Source organism: Lontra canadensis, unplaced genomic scaffold (assembly GCF_010015895.1).
Source record: "Lontra canadensis isolate GAN:19392208 unplaced genomic scaffold, GSC_riverotter_1.0 scaffold20, whole genome shotgun sequence".
NCBI classification, from domain to species: Eukaryota; Metazoa; Chordata; class Mammalia; order Carnivora; family Mustelidae; genus Lontra; species Lontra canadensis.
Genome location: NW_022631014.1, coordinates 9,949,786 through 9,968,737, shown reverse-complemented (window position 1 = coordinate 9,968,737; position 18,952 = coordinate 9,949,786). Strand labels below are relative to the sequence as shown.

Sequence of the window (18,952 nt, the reverse complement as noted above, 5' to 3'; positions counted from 1 at the left end):
TTAAAAAAAAAAAACAGAATTCTTTTTGGAAATACAGTGGGATAAGATGGACACTAGGTGAGACACCGATTGGTGCCCCATATATAACCACAAAACACCCAGAGTGGTTATCACTTGGAGGTTTGCTTACGAGTCCTCAGGGTTTTTTGTTTTGGGTTTTAGTTTTCTCACTATACCTTTCTTCTTTCTTTCTTTCTTTCTTTTTTTTTTTTCCTGAACAGAGATCATATACCATCAAGAGGGGAAAAAAGTTTTTCCTTGATTATAATAAAATGAAGTATCAGTGGAAAACCTAGACTTGAGAATTTACTCATATCAGTGCCTCCACCTTTATGCTAGAAATTTTCAACTGAGGCAATTGCTAGGAAGTCACAAACATTAGATGAAAGGAAATTATGGTGTTCCCTCTGGCATTCTGAGTCTTTCCCTATCTGTTTACTTTGTCAACACACTTATGGGTGTTCAACAATTTGTAGAAAAAATGTAAGCATTCTTGGGGTGCCTGGGTGGCTCAGTGGGTTAAAGCCTCTGCCTTTGGCTTGGGTCGTGATCCCATGGTCCTGGGATCCAGCCCCGCATCGGGCTCTCTGCTCAGCAGGGAGCCTGCTTCCTCCTCTCTCTCTCTCTCTCTGCCTATCTCTCTCTCTGTCAAATAAATAAATAAAATCTTTAAAAAAATTTCATAAACATTTAGTGCTTGGATACTAGATCACAAAACAATAAATGTATGCTAAAGCATATTAGCATCTATCTTCCTGCCTCCTATTTCTCTCCTCCTCCTTTCTTTAACTTGATATCCCTTCCCTTAATACTCCCTAGCATTGTTATGATGTTAACCCAGTCCTAAGAGTAAAAGGTGTCATGCTTGAATAGCCCAAGACTTTAAAATGTTACAGACCTTGTTTAAAAATATATGGTCTGGTGGGTGGGGGGATGGGGTAACTGGGTGATGGGCATTAAGGAGGGCACTTGATATAAGGAACACTTGGTGTTATATGAAACTGACGAATCACTAAATTCCACCCCTGAAACTAGTAATACACTATTTGTACACTATTTGTTAACTAACTGAATTTAAGTAAAAATACTCAAAAATAAATAAATAAAAATAAAAATATATGGTCTGACCTGTAACACCCAGCACTCCCAGAGGCCTGACAGAAAGGCACTACCGATGTTCACCAAACGACATGCCCAAGAATGTTCATACCAGCACTTTCCATAATAAGCCTCACTGGAAACAACCCAAATGCCTCCAGCAGAATGAATTCAAAAAATATATAAATTATAAATTATATAAATGCTACATATATTATATATTCCAGCAAAATGAATAAATTACACATATATTACATATATATTACACAGCAAGAAGAACACACAAATGCAATTACACCCATCAACATGAGCAAATTTCCTAACCAAGCTGAATGAAAGAAGCCAGACACAAAGAATGCACTAGATTCCACGTATATAGAATTTAAGAAATTAGAAATCTAACTGATGGTGATAGAAGTCAAAATGGTGGCATCCTCTTAGCAGGCAGTGACCAGAAGAGGGCATGGGGCCTTCTGGAGTTCAAGCAATACTGGATTTCTTAACATGGATGCTGGTTATACAAATGCATTCAAATTGGGAAAATTTATTGAGCTATGTATTTAGGATATGTGTACTTTCCGGTATGCACTACACTTGACTTTTTGGAGTTTATTTTTTAAATATGACTAGAATACACAGATTATAATTTCCTTATAAGGTTTTTTAATGGATGACATGAATATTCTTGGCTGTATAATGTTGTTTTGCCATGTGATCCTTTTCTACCCATAAGCAGTTATAAAATTGAGGTCCAGCTGAAATGGAGATCCCACTGTGCCACTTAATTTTGCCCTGAAGTCCTTTCTTTCCCCCTCAACCCTATTCCCCTTCTTCTAATCCTTCTGAGTTTTAGTTGACTCAACAGAGACCATTTTCTCAGCTTAATGTGAGATTAAGACCCTGTGGATTTATATCCTATCTCTGCAACTTGGTAGTGGTCTGATGGGAAATAACATAGCCTTCGGTACCTCCGTTTTCTCATCTGTAAAATGTTTTTAATAAAGAATGGTTCAGGGTCACCTGGGTGGCTCAAAAGCCTCTGCCTTCTGCTCAGGTCATTATCTCAGGGTTCTGGGATCCAGCCCCGCATCCAGCATTGGCCTCTCTGCTCAGCAGGGAGCCTGCTTCCCCTCACCCCCACCTCTCTCCCTGCCTCTCTGCCTACTTGCTATCTCTATCTTTCAAATAAATAAACAAAATCTTCAAAAATAAAATAAAGAATGGTTCCTACCTCATATAGTTGTTGTGAGGACTGAATGACCTTAAAGATGTAAAACATTGAGCAGTGAGCTCATCAGATGATGCTGATTTGCATAAATTCTACAACGCTCCTTTTAATTTCTGGAAATCCGGAAACATTCTACAATCAATGATGTCTTACGATCACTGTTGGTCGTTGTGTCAGTTGTGACAGTTGTGACACAACTGTCACTGCCCGGGCTTCTGGCTTTTATTTTCCTTTTATGTATATACGCACGAAACATGAAAATAACACTTTGTCTAAAAAAGCAGTTCTTCCCATAAGCATGAAATAAAAATGTTAGGAGCTGGCTTTTTCTTTCTTAGTGACAAACAAAATAACAGAGTATGTTAATGGATGGCATCTTAGATTTTCATGAAACGTCATGAAACCCTTCATGGAGAAGTCCTTCAGCGTTATTCTATTTTAAAAATATTTCCATACTTTATTTGACTTTTATGTTTTAAAATTAATCTTTTTAAACTAGGTATTTTCCAGTGATCTTTAAAGCTTCCCTAGGAACTGGGCAATTGAAAGACTTCCCAGGGATGCACAGCACTGTGACCAGATGCTCAGCTATCACTTGCTTCCTTCTATCTTAAAATGCCTTTTTTCCCTCCTCCACCGCCAATCCCAGAGCACCAGCAAGCACAGGACCCAGGCGCAGAGTGTCCCCTCACAGTCTTCTCACCCTTCCCTTCTGAGCTCAAGTGTTAGTTCTTCAGAAAGACCTCCATCGACCCCGAGCCCATCAGCCCAGTAGTTCTCCAACTTTGCTACATATTGAAACCATTTAGACCCCTTCCATTAATACCGTTGCCTGCGTCTCCCTCTCAAAGATCCTGATTTCATTGTTCCTGAGATGCTATCTACCAGGGCACTGGGTTTGTTAAGAACGCTCCGGGTGATTCTGCCAAGATTGGAAAGCCCTGCATTACCCTGCTGGATGATTTTCCGATATTGTTTTAATTGCTTACTGGATGTTGTTTGTATCCCCCACCCTTCTGAGGACATGGAAGCTGATCCTTGTCAACACTGTCCAGAGAGCTTCGGCTTCTTCGAGAGTTGCCATTAAGCCTTAAGAGATTTATTTAGAAAATAATTCAGACCGGGTCATTTCTTGGGCCTTTGGCAACACGCGATTTCTGGCCCGCGTCTGCCCAACTGCATCCCAGCCCCCAGCAGCCCAGCCAGGCGGGATGTTAATGGGGCTGACGGTCCCCTTCAGGTCGTCCTCTTTGATCAGCTTGGGGACTGTCTAGCAGATAACTCGCCTGCCCGAGAGCCCCAGGAGCACAGGGCAGGGTCCGAGAGCTTGTTTACCCGATTCTGGGGTCTGAGAGTACAAACAAAGAGGGGTCTCAAAGACAAGAAAACTCCCACAGCGAGGCCCTGGCGGGTTTCCGCGCTCTCGGAGCAAGGGGGCGCTGCGCCTTCCGCGGCGCACACCGCTCCTCCCGCGGCGTGCGCTTCCGGGGGCGCAGAGCTGCAGGCGGGAGGCCTCCCAGGGGATCAGGGAATCGCAGCTTGACTCGGCGTTGGCGCGTGCAGCTTCGAGGAAAGCCCCCAAACACCAATATAATTTTATTAAGCCTTCCGGGCACGCCCTGGGATGTGTTGAGCAAGCAAAACTCTGACTAACGCAGGAACTAACTTGAAGACGTATTTTAAGTGAAAAAACCAAATTGTTGAAGAGTGCGCATAAAAGCATGCAGATGGGTGGGGGACAGATAAGGAGGAATTCAGGTGCATACACACACTTGCTGGTGCAAAACATGTAATAAGCCCCGGAAATACAAGAAATTAATGGTGGTTGCCATCAGACCGAGGTGCGCGCGAGATGTTGCAACCCGGTGGCTGAGTTTTTTAAAAGCCTTATGCAAGTAGGTTAGATAGATAGATTGATTGATTGATTTTATATTGCATTATATATTGTATGATGTTGTAGATAATGTCTTCTATTGTGAAAGATATTATATCTTATAACACCACACAATATGTTATCTAATACACATATACATTTATCTCTGGTTGGTAGAGTCAAAGAAGTTCAAACTGGCCTCTGCCTTCCAGGCTTACCTAACATACAGAAAGGCTCGCGGAGTGCAAAGGCAAAGAGAGAGGACCAGAAGTATGTGGGACACCCCCATATCTTTTCGCCCAAAGCGCGCGGGTGATTATGGGGAAAGGGACAGGAGAAACTGACACGCTCGGCTACCCAAGCGCCGCTCCAACTGCATTAGGAGTTCTAAGCCTGTCGCGGGGCAGAAACCGACAACCCACGCCCGGGGCGCAGAATCCTGGGTTTCAGCCTCTGCCTGGAATTGGCTTTTCTTTTCTTTTCTTTTTTTCTTTTTTTTTTTTTTTTTTTTTTTGCTCAGGCCACGCACATCGGGGCGTGGGTGGGCTCTGTCTTGCGTCAGGAAGGGGCACTCGCCGCGCTCTCTGAGCTCTAAAAAACTTCTTTGGCTTCTCTGACCGCGGGGTTCCGTGCCCGGGCTTCGTGTCGCCGGGTTAGGGCGGCCGCAGAAGCCCGGCGCACCAGGGAGAGACCCAAGTGAGGCGCCTCGCTTCCCCGCCCATCCGCAAATGAATGGCTTCGAGCGTCCGCCAGATAGGCGAGAAGGGCCCCCAACAGCTCGCAGATCCCAGCCCTGGAGCCCGTGGGATAGGCGCTCGGCTGCGCTCTGCGGCTGGGAATGGGCAGGGAAACAGAAACGCGACAGGCAGGGGAGTCGAGAACTGGCTGTTGCTTCGCCGCCGCTCTCTGTGCGGATCGCCCCTTTGTCAAAGCTCGAGCCCAGAAACCCGTTTTCTAGTAAAGGTTTCAGGGTTCCGGGGAAAGAGCTCTTCCTTCCCAGATTCCAGGTCCGCTAGAGCAGCTACTCACAAATTGTATGCTCTCAGGGAAGTTTACTTGACCTTTCTCAGACTCGGTTTTCCCATCTCTAAAATGGGGATGATAAAATTACCTACCTCTGTGAGGTGGTAGTGAAGTTTTAAATGGAATATTGTACGGCAAGGGCTTGGCCCAGCCGGAGACTGTAGAGAGAGGTCCACCCCTACTATGGTTATCCCAAGCAAGAATGACTAGCCAGAGCCCAGAACTGGGATATAGGGTGGAGTTATGGGGCCCAGTTTCCATAAAAGAGACTCATTTTAAAGGTCCAGCGGCTGCAGATGCGCACCGAGCGCGCAGTCCACTCGCTTCCTTTGAAGCCACACATGACCCCCATTCCAATACTTAGCTGGAAGCCTTACCCCTCAAAGAAAACAACACCCCACACCCCGCCCCATTTATACATCCTTAACCCCTCCACTGGGAGCCCCGCACCTCGGACTGCCAGGATTCAAATTCCCCGGCTACCATTTTTAACTGTGTGCCTGTGGACAAGGGCCTTCATTTCCCCAAGTATGGCTTTACCCTTCTGTAAAATGGGTTGTCGAAACATTTTAAGGTGTCGATTTTAAAAGATCGTACAGATAAAGCAGAAGAGTCTGGCCTATGGTCAGGGGTTGCTGCTTTTATTATTTTCCTTCATTGGTCTCCCTAGAAACTCTTTTCCCTTGGAATCTTTCGGAGGAGGGGGTTCCACGTAAGTTCCTGGACCCTACCGAGTGGTTAAGCGGACCAGGTTGATCAGGACTTGGGGGCTTCTTTAACAGCAGTCCTCTAGTCCCCTCAATTTGCAGATGGGGCCACTGAGGCCTGCAGCCAACTCCCCCCTCCCCCGCCGCGAGCTGATCCAGACGGTGTCCTTTTGGGGACCACCAGTTCAGGGTGCCTTCTCCAGGAGCGAGAGCCCTGCGGGAGGCATCGGACCATTCACTTAACTCCTGCGTGGTCAAGCCTTTTATCCAAGTAGGTGGAGAACAAAACCTGAGCTAAAAACCCTATTTTTTTTTTTTTTTTTTTTTTTTTCCTTTGACAAATAATGGGCCAGAACGGCAAAATCCCGGCGGGAGGCGGGAGGGCAAGGAGGCCTGGGAAAAACAGAATGCTAATGGGGGCCTGGAGGGGGCGGAAGGCGCACCCGGGCTTGGGCGCCCCAGCCGCCTCCCTTTGAAGTGCACCTTTCCAGCCGCGCTCAAGGGGAGGGCACTGGATTCCACCCCTCCCCCCAACCCCCTCCATCCCGCAAGGTTTTGGAGAAATTGAAAGAAGCTGTAGAAACAACTGGGGACTCTCCTCTCAGGTTCTACCTGACTCAGTCCTGCTTCCTACTTCTAGTTCACGTTGCTTTTGACCTGTAGGTCCCTGGCCTCTCCCCAGACTAGGATGCATCCTCATTTCGCCCCAGCATCTACTAAGAAAAGAGCAAAAAATGAGCTCAATGTAAGTGTGATGGGGAACAATAGGGAAGACTTCGGACTTTCCTATGTGTCAGGTGCTGTTCTAATTGCTTTGCATTCTATATGCATTCTATATTACTACAAGTGGGAACTGGGGGACAGTAAGGTTAAGGAGTTTGCCCAGATTCACAAAGCTAGTAAAAGGTAAAAAGCCACAAATACCTACAATTCTGCATACAACGTTCTGCTTTTCACTTAGTTTATGGAATGATCTCTTTGGTGTCCTTCTTTCCTCCCTCCACCTCCCCCCTCTTCCTTGGTTATCTTACTGGCTTAATGCTTTCTGCTAAGTAACCCCTCAACCAAGACTGCCCCTCTCCCCATTTCTCTCAGGGGGCCTGAATGAGAGGTTGCAGCTGCCCTGTCATTTTGAAGCTTTGGTCAACAGGATTGGATTCTGCCCACCTGTTGTGTAGACATCCTGCCGCACCTGTACCATAGAGGTGGCTTCTGTTGAAACATTCACTGCCATAGGCTCTACCAACTCTCTTAGTGATATGCAAGTGATCTCTGTTTAGGAGGATGTTTCTCCTTGGCTACATGTTGGTTGCTCCCATTAAGAGCTATACTGCAATTCCAGCACTAACTTTTCTATTTTCCTGTGGAAGAGTGTCAACATTGATGAAATACACTAGAGAAGGCATACAATCACGTAAGAACGTTGGGTTAGGAAAGGTGTAGGGAAGATTTTAAAAATCCTGAAAAGTCTTAAAAAACTGAAAATGCCATGTCCATTAATTTAGGAAGATCTGTGTTCTCTTTTTTCTCATGGGGAGCAAATAGCATTTTCACTTTCATCTTCATAGTTATAAAGCCTGGGACCTGACACTGTCCTTGGGCTATTTCATCTGTTTAGTTTACGAATTCAAGCAACCCTTTCTTTCAGTTAACAGATGAGCCCCTACTAAGTGTCAGGACTTTCAAGGTGCAAAAGTAAGCAAAACAGGTGGAACCCTGAATAACTTTCATATTTTAATGTAACAATAATTAACCAAACAGTCCGATAAGTTATTTCTGAGAGTTTTTTACTTTATTTACTTTGTCCCACATGGCTGTCTTGTATTTAGGTGAATCTATGTACTTCCATAAAGGTGACTATAATAATGATAAAGCAGCACTGAAATCCAGGAATTCCTTTGCTGTTTAAAAAATGCTTTCATTTAAAAAAAAAAAAGAATCTTGATTCAACATTTAAGGAAGGATCGACTATTTCTTGTAATAAGCAACTTCGGGTATGTTTCTTGTGTTTCATTCCAGGATTCCCCCACCTCTTCGAATTTTAACAATAACCTACAATTGTACTTAGCAATCTAAATACATAGATGGAGAGCTAAGAAAATAGTTTAAATTTGCCATGTTTGTTTGAAAAATGCAGTGAGTTTAATGTAAACCTTTACCTCACACATTTGTGGACCTGGTAATTTTTTTTTTTTTTTTTAAGCAATGATCAGTCAATTCCAGCATCATGGTGAATTAAAAATTCTTACAAAAGTGAAACTGTGTTCGTGGGAGTATCTTGCTGTTGTCAGCAGAATCAAAACTACTTGTCCTTGCCAAAATGTTTTATCTTACAGGACATTTTCTTTAAAAGAAAAAAAAGTGAAACATGAACAACCTTACGGTGATGAAAGCTCCCTCCCCCTTTGGAAAGCACAGTGGAGGTGGCAGATCTGGCCAGCAGAGAACAAAGGGCCAAAGAGTTAACCTGAGATGGTGAAATAAAATGTAACATCAACAAAGAAAAGGCCATAGATAAATAGTAAAAGGACCAGCTCACCACAAAACACCCATTGACGTTTTCCCAGAGTCCAGGCGAAGCGCTGGTGACCGGGTAATGTTGGAATGTTTTCCTAGGGTTAAAAGGAGAACCGGCAGCAAGTCTGCTCAGAATTTACAAAGTGTTTGAATAACACGGACGGTGTTTTGATAACACATTTTTAGTGGGGGTGAAAATAATAGAATTTATTGGGACATTTATATGGGCCCCCTTGGTTGTGTCTAGAGGGGGGCAGGGCATGAGGAAAACCATAGATCACTGCACTCATCTATAACTCACCCCTGTAACTTACTCATATATGTATATATGTATATATATGTATTTGATGTCTAATAGTCCTGTTCTAGCAAAATGCTTCTCAGTGTGACTTTTAAAATATGAATGCACTGATAGTGGTTACCTTTAAGGGGGAGAAATGGGTAAAGAGATCACCTGGCCAGGTTGTCAATAACTTTGTGTTCTCAGGATGAGATGGTGGCAGGAAGCTGATAGGATTGCTTGAACCAACAGAGCATAAGATCTTCCATAGGCTCATATACAGGCTTGGCCTTGGCTTCCTTGTAGCCTTCAAAGGGTCCTGCTTGCTCCAACTCATGCTGGAAGGTGCAAGATTTGAGTTAATCCAGCCAGCATTTGGGACTGGGGTACCAAGGGGTCTCCACGTTTCCTCCCCGGTGTTGATGTTTTTGTTCAATGTATTCCAATACACTGTCAGTTGAGCCACATAAAACCAGGCACCTTTCAATAAATGTCTCATTTGGATTTCATGAAGCTTGGGGTGTAATTGAAATCAAACAGCAAACAGGCTGGAAGGGGCTGTTATTTGCCCACACCCAATCTAAGGAGGGTGCTGCCTGACATGTTCATGGAAGCCAGTGCTTAGCTTTCTTTTCTGTTCCTATTTCTGGAAAAGAGTGCTTAGATTTTAAAGTTTGGCTGGGATACATGAAAATATTTTTTGTGTCTCTTTCCCTGATTATAAGTAAAATGGAGCCAGCAAAAGAAAATCCATTCTAAGTAGGAAATCACAGATTTGCTCATCTATAACTCTCCAGGCATTTAGACTAGTATATTCCATGTGTAATAATAATAATAATAATAATAATAATGCAGTTAGTCAATCAATACAGGAAAAATCATTCAATGAGGTTTCTTTATCTCTCTGTTGTCAGGAAAAAAAAATCTTTAGTTGAAACGTTGCTCTTCATTATGTCAAAAAAAAAAGAAGAATTTGTTACTTAAAAATGTAATATAAATCATGTATATGTCTTCCATGTTCCCAAAATGCCAGGTCTCAGAGCAGTTTTGTACAGCCCGAATTTTGATTCTCTTTGAATTCCTCTTTATTTCCTCATCTGTAAAATGTGTTAAAGTTTGGGTCAAATTATAGAAATTCTGGAGAGGTGGGGAGATGTAAACTGCAATTTCCTGCCCCAGGAGTCAACACTAATCTGGATCACGCATATCGTGTATATATTTAATAATAAGGTAGCCCTCAGAATGAACCCACGCGTTTTCAAGAGCTTGCTCTGGGGCTGGAATAAAATCAGCCCTTTCTGATGTGGCGCGGGGGACAGCTGGCCCGCGTTATTTGCGCCAGAGTGGGTCGGAACGATGCCTGTTGCCTGCTATGGCACTTTGCCACGCGCAGCGCTTCCCTGGTCGCCTCGAAAGCAATTTGATGGTACACGGAGGCCCGCTTTCTGTGATAAAGCGCAAAACTGATACCTACCCTCAGCCACCCTATCTCCAAATAATGTGAGATTCCATCTCACCCCTACTTTTCCGTCAAACAGCCTGCAGCTCAGGTCAAGCCTAACGCGGAGGAGCCCACGAGTAGTAACCAGGTCCCCCAAATCTGAGTTACGTCGTCAAGCTGCCCCAACCGCACAGTCCCTTCCTTTCCTGTTCTCGAGTCCCCCCTCACGGAATCTCCACGTTGAAATCATGAAGTCTTCAAACACACAAAGTACTTAAAAAATTCAGTTCAAGACTTTTCTGGGTCAAAATAAAACAAAAGCCGGGAAGTGGGAGTGGTCGGTGGGGTGCTCGGAGCAGAGAGCCACGCCAAACCCGAACTCAACTAGCAGGACGAGATGCTAGCGGCGCTGGGCTGAGCGCGCTCTGGGCCAGCTTTCCAGGGATCTGTTCCTGGACTGCTCTGCCCAGAACCTGCGGGGCCACCGCCCCGGCCCACTCTCTGAATGTGCCCCCTCCCCACGGACTGTGTCCTGACCCTGAAAACCTTCTCATGCCCCCGGTTTTCACCCCCCCCACAAAACTGGTAAATTCCCTGGAGCGTCCGGCAGTATTACGGACCGTCTCGCTCTCTCTAACCCAGACGTGCAGATGTTGGTTTGTGCTGCTGTGGTTTGAACCTGGCTTGGAAGGCTTCGAGCCATTCTGCACTGGTGTGTGCGCGCTCAAGAAATCCTGCGGCCGTCTCATCTGTTGTGGGTTTAGAGGTTCCCGTGTGATCGTGTTCGGTTGGGGAAGCAGAGTCCCAACATCTCAGCCGGAAAATGCGCTCCCGGAGCGATTACAAGCCGCGTCTGTAATTGCTTATTAACAGCGAATATTCATGCTTCTCCTTATCCGCAATGAAACGTGCCTCCCCCCCCTTTCGGTAATAAAACAATAAAATAAGACGGCACCGCTCTTGACTCCACGGTCTGCGGAAACGCAAGGGAGAAACAGGCAGCTGGGGCAAAAGGGCTTAATTCAATATCAAACTGATTATTTCACTAATTATTCTACCTTCTGTGTTGCGCCGCAGAGAAGAGGCGCAGGGAATCTCAACCGCATTGCTGCTGGAGAACCTTTGTTTCTTGGTGCCAGGCCCCACTGAAGGTGGTGTGTGGGACAGAGGGGGTCCGGGATGCAGGGAAACTGAGCTGCGGTGGATTTTAAACTGTGGAGAGTAAAAGCGATTGCCTCCTGAAAGCATGCGTGTTGGCGCGAGGGTGAGGGTGTCCCCAGTACCTCACCCCACCAGGGCTTCGGACTCATAAGCTGGTCCTCAAGGATGGCAATGTGCTCCCGCCGACCCTGGAATCCCAAAAGCCGAGCTCAAGGTCGCGCACCCTTCCCAATGAGTAAATGAGTGGGACCGAACAAAATGGGGTTCCTGTGTGTTGAAGGCCTGGGAGCCTTCCTCTTTCGAGAGGAAAGTGTGCCTGAAGCTACAGCCCCTGATGAGGAAAGAGACCTCGCTTCGGCCTCTCTCCGACTCTCCCCAGATCCCCACCCTCAGGGACCGGTGCCTTCCTTCAAGCCTTCAGCTTGCAGAGCCTTTCTCGCGCCAGCCTCTAAACCCTGCTCCCGCCCCCGCATCCTCCTCTCAAGAGTGCTGAGATGACTTCTGTGGCAGGACTGGACCCCGCTACGGACCCCCAAACCCTTTCCCCCTAAACTCCAGCAAAATACGGACACCAGGATTGATTCTCATAGTATGACAGAGTCTTAAAAAAAAAAAAAAGACTAAAGGAAAAGAAAGTCGCAGTCGACATGATCCAATTAGTAAATGCCTAATTGAATTAGTGTCACCTCCATCAGCCAATAGGAGAGTCCCCAGGCTGTGGGCCCGCGAAGCCCCTCCCTGGCCGCACATATATAAAGCAGCCAGTGACAGCCCGCAAGTTTCCAAGTGGTCAAGTTGACCCACGCTTTGGCAGTCGAGAAGGGCAGAAAGGCTAGCGCTGGTGGGTGGGTGGGGACAGAGATCTAAATCCTCTTCTTCCTGGGTGTGAGTGCGGAGGAGGACGGGGGTCCAGAGAGGCAAGAAGGACGGGAAGGGAAAAGAGTGCTTTTCGGTCCATTGCCACCTCCTGCCTTCAAACCCAGTGCGCTTTCCTCGCGGAAAGGACGCTGGGTTCAGGGCGCGCCAGTGCGCGCCTTAGCGGCCCGCGTGCGGCCAGGTGGGTAGCCCCAGCACCGGAGGAAGGGGAAGTTACCTTCCCCTCGGAAGAGGGCGCTGGCTCCCCCATCCTGCCTTTATATTAAGGCCGCGGGAGGAGAGGAAGCAGCCAGCTGCCGTCTGCGCTTTGCAAAGCATGCAGTTAGGGGAGCAGCTCTTGGTGAGCTCGGTGAACCTGCCCGGCGCGCACTTCTACCCGCTGGAGAGTGCGCGAGGCGGAGGCAGCGGGAGCGCAGGCCACCTCCCTGGCGCGGCCCCCTCGCCTCAGAGGCTGGACTTAGACAAAGCGCCCAAGAAGTTCCCTGGCAGCCTCTCGTGCGAGACTGGGAGCGGGGAAGCCACAGCCGCCAGCGCGGGGGCCCCCGCGACCATGCTCAGTGACGCCGACGCCGGGGACGCCTTCGCCAGCGCCGCGGCAGTGGCCAAGCCCGGGCCCCCGGACGGCCGCAAGGACTCCCCCTGCGGGGAGGAGGAGCTGCCCTCAGCCGCCGCCGCAGCCGCCGCGGCGGCCGCCGCCGCCGCCGCCACCGCGCGCTACTCCATGGACAGCCTGAGCTCGGAGCGTTACTACCTCCAGTCCCCCGGGCCTCAGGGCTCCGAGCTGGCCGCGCCCTGCTCTCTCTTTCCCTACCAGGCGGCGGCCGGGGCGCCCCACGGATCTGTCTACCCTACTCCCAACGGGGCGCGCTACCCCTACGGCTCCATGCTGCCCCCCGGCGGCTTCCCCGCGGCTGTGTGCCCACCTGGGAGGGCACAGTTTGGCCCCGGAGCCGGCGCTAGTAGCGGAGCGGGCGCCGGCGGCGGCGGCGGGGCAGGCGGCCCTGGGGCCTATCAGTACAGCCAGGGGGCACCGCTCTATGGGCCGTACCCTGGGGCGGCAGCTGCGGGGTCCTGCGGAGGATTGGGGGGGCTGGGGGTTCCTGGTTCCGGCTTCCGTGCCCACGTCTACCTGTGCAACCGGCCTCTGTGGCTCAAATTCCACCGCCACCAAACCGAGATGATCATTACGAAACAGGGCAGGTGAGCGCAGCGCGGAGGGGCCCCGAGGTGAATGACAGTTGAGTGACTGTGTGGGGAAGGCCGGGGGTGAGGGAGCTGGGCCCGTTCTCTTCACGATTTGCTTGAAAAGTGTTTTTCCGCGCGCATCTCCAATTCGGTGTCCCTCCGGGTCCGCGAACCGGTTTGTGCACGGTCCCAATGTTACAGCTGTTCCCCCCCCGCCTCCGGTCACCCTCACCTGGACTGGCGAGAAGGAGGCGGAAATGGAAATTGGGGCTTGTCCACAAAGCTGGATTTACTAGATCCGCCCGCTCTGCATACCGAGCTGGTCCCTGCATACCCGAGAGGAGCCGCGGGTGGGGAAAGGCGCAAAGGTTGGCTTCCTGAGCGCAATAGATGGGCTCCCGCAGTTTTTGGCGCCTGAGTCTCCACCGGGGGTCTCGGGTAGATGGACATCGGAGGGTGGGTTGGTCCGGGTAGTTGGTTAGGCAGGCCCTGGAGCCAGACCTGGTGGAGTTCGGGACTTGAGAAAGTTCTGATACCCATCCAACTGCTAACAGCGGGTACGAATGGGGAAAGTGAAGGGTGGGAGATGGGAGAGGGTCGCTCAGGGGAACTTTTAGCCTGACCAGTACAATTTAAGAATGTAAACGCAAACAACTGCACGTTGTTTGTTCTCTGGTACTTAAACGTAGAAAAACGAATGATTTTTAACGTCCTGGAAGAAAAATTAAGGACTTGAGTGAGAAGAGGGTGCAGTGGCATTTCAATTTGGGAAATACTGACTTTGGAGCAAATTGTTTCAGAAAAAACATGTTCCCGGAGTTGACAACTCAAGTATTTTGGAGAGTAAGGCCACTTTTGGACTGGTATTCTGTTCTTTCTGTAGGCTTTTCAATGTCCCACTCCGACCTACCGGCCCCAAGGTGCCGGCAAACCTGGTCTGCTGAGGGCCTGCTCTCCAGCATCTGGGTTTAAAATCGCTTATCCTGCTTCTGTTCCCCTGCCCAGGCGCATGTTTCCTTTCTTGAGCTTCAACATAAACGGACTCAATCCCACGGCCCACTACAATGTGTTTGTAGAGGTGGTGCTGGCGGACCCCAACCACTGGCGATTCCAGGGGGGCAAGTGGGTGACCTGCGGCAAAGCGGACAATAACATGCAGGGTGAGGAGAGAGGAGGCCCAGGAAGGGAGGGAAGGGTGGTGAACTCTTGATTCTGAAAACTCACATTTAAATCGAGCACTTGCCCCTCATCTGGGGCCTAGAGGTGTTAGTATGAGTTCCTTGATGTTGATGGTTGGAATCAGGGAGAGAGGGGGAGAATTGCCAAGTCAGATTTCTTGCCTAGGAGTATAAACTTTGGTATTTTAATCATGACCCTACCTCTCCCTGCCCTCCCCCACCTTTCCTACTAAATGCTCCTGGGTGGAAAGCGCTCCTGATACTCCAACCTTCACTTGAGAAAGCCTTCCCCAAGGATGGGTCTACCCTTGAAAACCCAACCACTTTGCATCCGCTGTTGCCCTTCCGGCTTTAGAAGGCCTCCAAATTTACCTTCAAGAGACATTTCCTGGTGGCTCCTTTTATGAATTTTGAGGTGGCATTAAGATGACTACCTTGTCCAAGGAAGGCACCCAAAGTACAGGGGCCCTGGAGGGCTGTCAGTGCAGTCTAGGTGGAGAGCGAATTCTGGGGAGACTTGTGCCTGAAGACTAGCTCTTAAATCTTTGCCCAAAAGTGACAGACATCCATCCCTCCCCTGTGTCCATGTGTAATCAGCCCTATCTGCTTGGGTTTTGTGTTTTGTTTCATTTTCTCTTAGGCAACAAAATGTATGTTCACCCAGAGTCTCCTAATACTGGTTCCCACTGGATGAGACAGGAGATTTCCTTTGGGAAATTAAAACTCACCAATAACAAAGGCGCAAATAACAACAACACCCAGGTAGAGTGACAGAGGATGGGGTGGCTTCCGGCCATAGACCTCTTTTCCTAACAAGTTTCCATACTCTTCACTGTATTTGTGATATCTGCAGTTGTTACCTGTTTGCTCACCTAGTTCTAACCCTTTTTTTTTTTTCTTTTGACCTCTCTCATTGTCGTAGATTTCGGTTAACAGTGAGTTGACTATTAGGAGAAGAAATACTAAAGTCTTTGGGGGACTTAGTAAACACAGAGGAAGGAGTGTTTGTCCAACAAGCACACCCAGCCAGCTAGGTTTTAAGGTTCAAAAGCAACAATGATAAGATCTTAAAAATGGCTCTAGAAAAAGGTAACTGTCAGTGGGAAACCAGCAGGGGTCCCATTCCAAAACAAGTAGTTTGTCAAGATTTACCTCTAGTGAGAGACTTTGTTTGGATGTGGCAGCTCTTTTTCTCTACCATTCCAGATGATAGTGTTGCAGTCTTTACACAAGTACCAACCGCGACTGCACATTGTTGAGGTGACGGAGGACGGCGTGGAAGACCTGAACGAGCCCTCAAAGACTCAGACTTTTACCTTCTCTGAAACGCAGTTCATTGCGGTGACTGCCTACCAGAACACCGATGTGAGTGTCACACGTGTCCCAAGACTCTACAGCTAGGTCCAGCATGATAAAGCACTCAGCGACTGACTCTTTTTCTCCCTTCTCTAGATAACTCAACTAAAGATTGATCATAACCCCTTTGCAAAAGGCTTCAGAGACAACTATGATTCGTAAGTGCAGCTTTTATTCAGATTTGCATGGTCATCTTTGAACAGGACATACCTCACCAGGCACTTCCGAGAAAACATTCTAGAACGAGCTTTCACATTTGTTGGGGATTTTCACCTATTTTTATTTTTGCGTTTTTTTTCCCCTTGGCTAATCTTGCTTTAGAATTTTCGCAGAAAGGCTTTGTTACTTTCTAAAGCAATGTTAAGGGCTAAAAAATGAAGAGCTATTTTTTTTTTTTGACATTTGAGGGGAGATTTGAAATTTTCATAATTTGCATTTATATATGTTCCTTTTCATTTGATCAAATTTTTTATCCTTTGAGGAATAGGTATTACTCCCCCTCTTTTATTATTATTATTATTTTTTACATAAGAAAAACCTAAAACTAAGAGGATGTAATTTTCACAACATTAAACAGCAACACCCTCAAGACCACTTACAAGTGGGATTTCTACCACCACAGCCAGCATTTCTTCCATGACACTGAGAAGGAGAGCTGTTACTCTGTTCAAGTTCTAAGACTTGTGAAGGTGGATTTTTCTATAGCTTAAATACTTAGTGCTTGGGAGGAAACTTTTTCCGTATGAGCCAAGTGTCAGCTGAAATGGGCCAGGGCATCTCCTACCTCTCTCCCTCCACTCCAGCATATCAGCATGCCCAGTAGAGCCCACTATGTGAGCCTTTTTGATTTCTGGGAGGTGGTTATTTGGGGACAACATTAGGTTTTTTTTTTTTTTTTAAGTGTTTCTCTTTATATTGTAGCATGTACACCGCTTCAGAAAATGACAGGTTAACTCCATCTCCCACGGATTCTCCTAGATCCCATCAGATTGTCCCTGGAGGTCGGTACGGCGTTCAGTCCTTCTTCCCGGAGCCCTTTGTCAACACTTTACCTCAAGCCCGATATTATAATGGCGAGAGAACCGTGCCACAGACCAACGGCCTCCTTTCACCCCAACAGAGCGAAGAGGTGGCCAACCCTCCCCAGCGGTGGCTTGTCACGCCTGTCCAGCAACCTGGGACCAACAAACTAGACATCGGTTCCTATGAGTCTGAATACACTTCCAGCACCTTGCTCCCATATGGTATTAAATCCTTGCCCCTCCAGACGTCCCACGCCCTGGGCTATTACCCTGACCCAACCTTCCCTGCCATGGCAGGGTGGGGAGGTCGAGGCTCTTACCAGAGGAAGATGGCAGCTGGACTCCCATGGACCTCCAGAACAAGCCCCCCTGTGTTCTCTGAAGATCAACTCTCCAAGGAGAAAGTCAAAGAAGAAATTAGCTCTTCTTGGATAGAGACCCCCCCTTCCATCAAGTCTCTGGATTCCAATGATTCGGGGGTATACACCAGTGCTTGTAAGCGAAGGCGGCTGTCTCCTAGCACCTCTAGTAATGAAAATTCTCCCTCCATAAAGTGTGAGGACATTAATGCTGAAGAGTACAGTAAAGACACCTCAAAAGGCATGGGGGGCTATTATGCTTTTTACACAACTCCCTAAAGAGTTATTTTAACTTTGACAGAATGAGCTAACTTTTTGCAGATGGACTTGGTGGTGTTTTTTGTTGTCTTCTTTGCCTAGGTTTGCCAAAAAGACGTTTGCATTGCACCTCGATGCATCCCGTTTTGTGCAATCCTCTAAAAGAAGGTGCCAAAGCTTTTTGATTGCTGCAGGTAATGGAAACAAGCCTCGCATTTTTTTTCTTTTTTAAATAAAATTAATGAAGGACTTTAAAGCGTTTTAAAAGTTGAAGGTTATTCAAGGTTCTGGATTTATTTATTGGAGGCACTAAACATTCAGAGAATCGGGCTATGAAGATTCCAGTGCTGAGCGCTAGCCAATGAGTTGAAAGCTTTGGTTCTCATTCCTATGTGTAAATCTGTAAGCAAAGAGAATCCCAGAGTGGCAAGGTGTTTTGCCTCTGGAGGAGAAGGGCTGGGCCTTAAGCTTCAACAGAGGACTTTTTGCTGTTACTTTCTGCTAGGGGCAAAAGATAGCTAGGCCTGGGAGGTGAGAAAAACCGTATGTGATGGTGCTGGCTTTACCTGACTTTGATTCCTCCTAGGCTTTTGAAGCAAGCCATGTTTGGCCCTAGTTCGGGACTGTTTCACTGGCTAGGCCTCTGCTGCAGGCTGGGGTGGCTGGTAGGACTCAGGAGAGGGCGGGCGAGGGAGTCGCCAAAAAAGAAAAAAAGAGAATTTTAAAGTGTACAGTTTTGTGTGTGCTTAGATACACTGTAGAATACTGTGGGATATATTGTACAAATAGTCTACTTCTGTGTCTGAGATGATGAAAATTGGTGCTTTGGCTTTGTCAAGAATTCGCAGATCACCTGACAGCAGGGCCTGGGGGTGGGGAATAGGTTCTCTCATCATCCCGGATATTGGGGAATATTCTGTTTACTTCTTAGATAGTTAAGAATGTATTCAGCTACTCTGTACTAACTTGAAACGTGTGTAAGGAAAACTCCTCTATTTCACCTTCTTTCTTTGCCATCCCCACTACCCAGCTTGGTAATGTGAAGAAACGAAAACCTGATGCCACAGCTCCTATAGGCTTTTTAGAGATCTTGGGTTTTTATGTACAGTCTTAGTCCTTTTTAATAAATGTGGTTCATTAAGGGAACAGGTATAGCTCTGTCTTCTGTACTTGGAGTTGTAATCTTTGTGTTAAAGATCATATTTTGCTTCCCTCTCCACCCTTCTCCAGCATGAACACTGTGTCCCCCTACCTACCCCCACTCCCTTCCCACCCCCACCCTCAAGCTCTAGAATCTGTGAGTGGACGCTGTAGTCTTGAGGGGGTGGGGTTGCTTTTGTTTATCTTCTTTTTTTCTTGAAGATGAATGGGTTTATTTCCTCACCCCACT

General features: G+C 47.4%; 1 protein-coding gene across 2 annotated transcripts; it reads left to right on the top strand.

The window, feature by feature from the left end:
- Positions 1–12,057: 12,057 nt before the first annotated feature.
- Positions 12,058–18,714, top strand: EOMES (eomesodermin). Of its 2 annotated transcripts, none has more exons than XM_032861008.1 (6): positions 12,058–13,404; positions 14,395–14,549; positions 15,208–15,329; positions 15,774–15,932; positions 16,020–16,081; positions 16,902–18,714. In XM_032861008.1, exons 1-6 carry the CDS (start codon positions 12,521–12,523, stop codon positions 17,581–17,583), a joined length of 2,064 nt encoding a protein of 687 aa, XP_032716899.1. In that variant the 5' UTR covers positions 12,058–12,520; the 3' UTR covers positions 17,584–18,714. The 2 variants fall into 2 exon arrangements, with proteins under 2 accessions (XP_032716899.1, XP_032716898.1); XM_032861007.1 differs by having other exon boundaries at positions 12,062–13,404; positions 16,845–18,714.
- The last annotated feature ends 238 nt before the right edge of the window (positions 18,715–18,952 follow it).

Bases quoted from the DNA above. Each gene is read 5' to 3' on its own strand.
- EOMES (XM_032861007.1), top strand. From the start codon at position 12,521: ATGCAGTTAGGGGAGCAGCTCTTGGTGAGCTCGGTGAACCTGCCCGGC. The intron at 14,550-15,207 runs GTGAGGAGAGAG...ATTTTCTCTTAG, and splicing joins AGCGGACAATAACATGCAGG to GCAACAAAATGTATGTTCAC. The intron at 15,330-15,773 runs GTAGAGTGACAG...CTACCATTCCAG, and splicing joins CAAATAACAACAACACCCAG to ATGATAGTGTTGCAGTCTTT.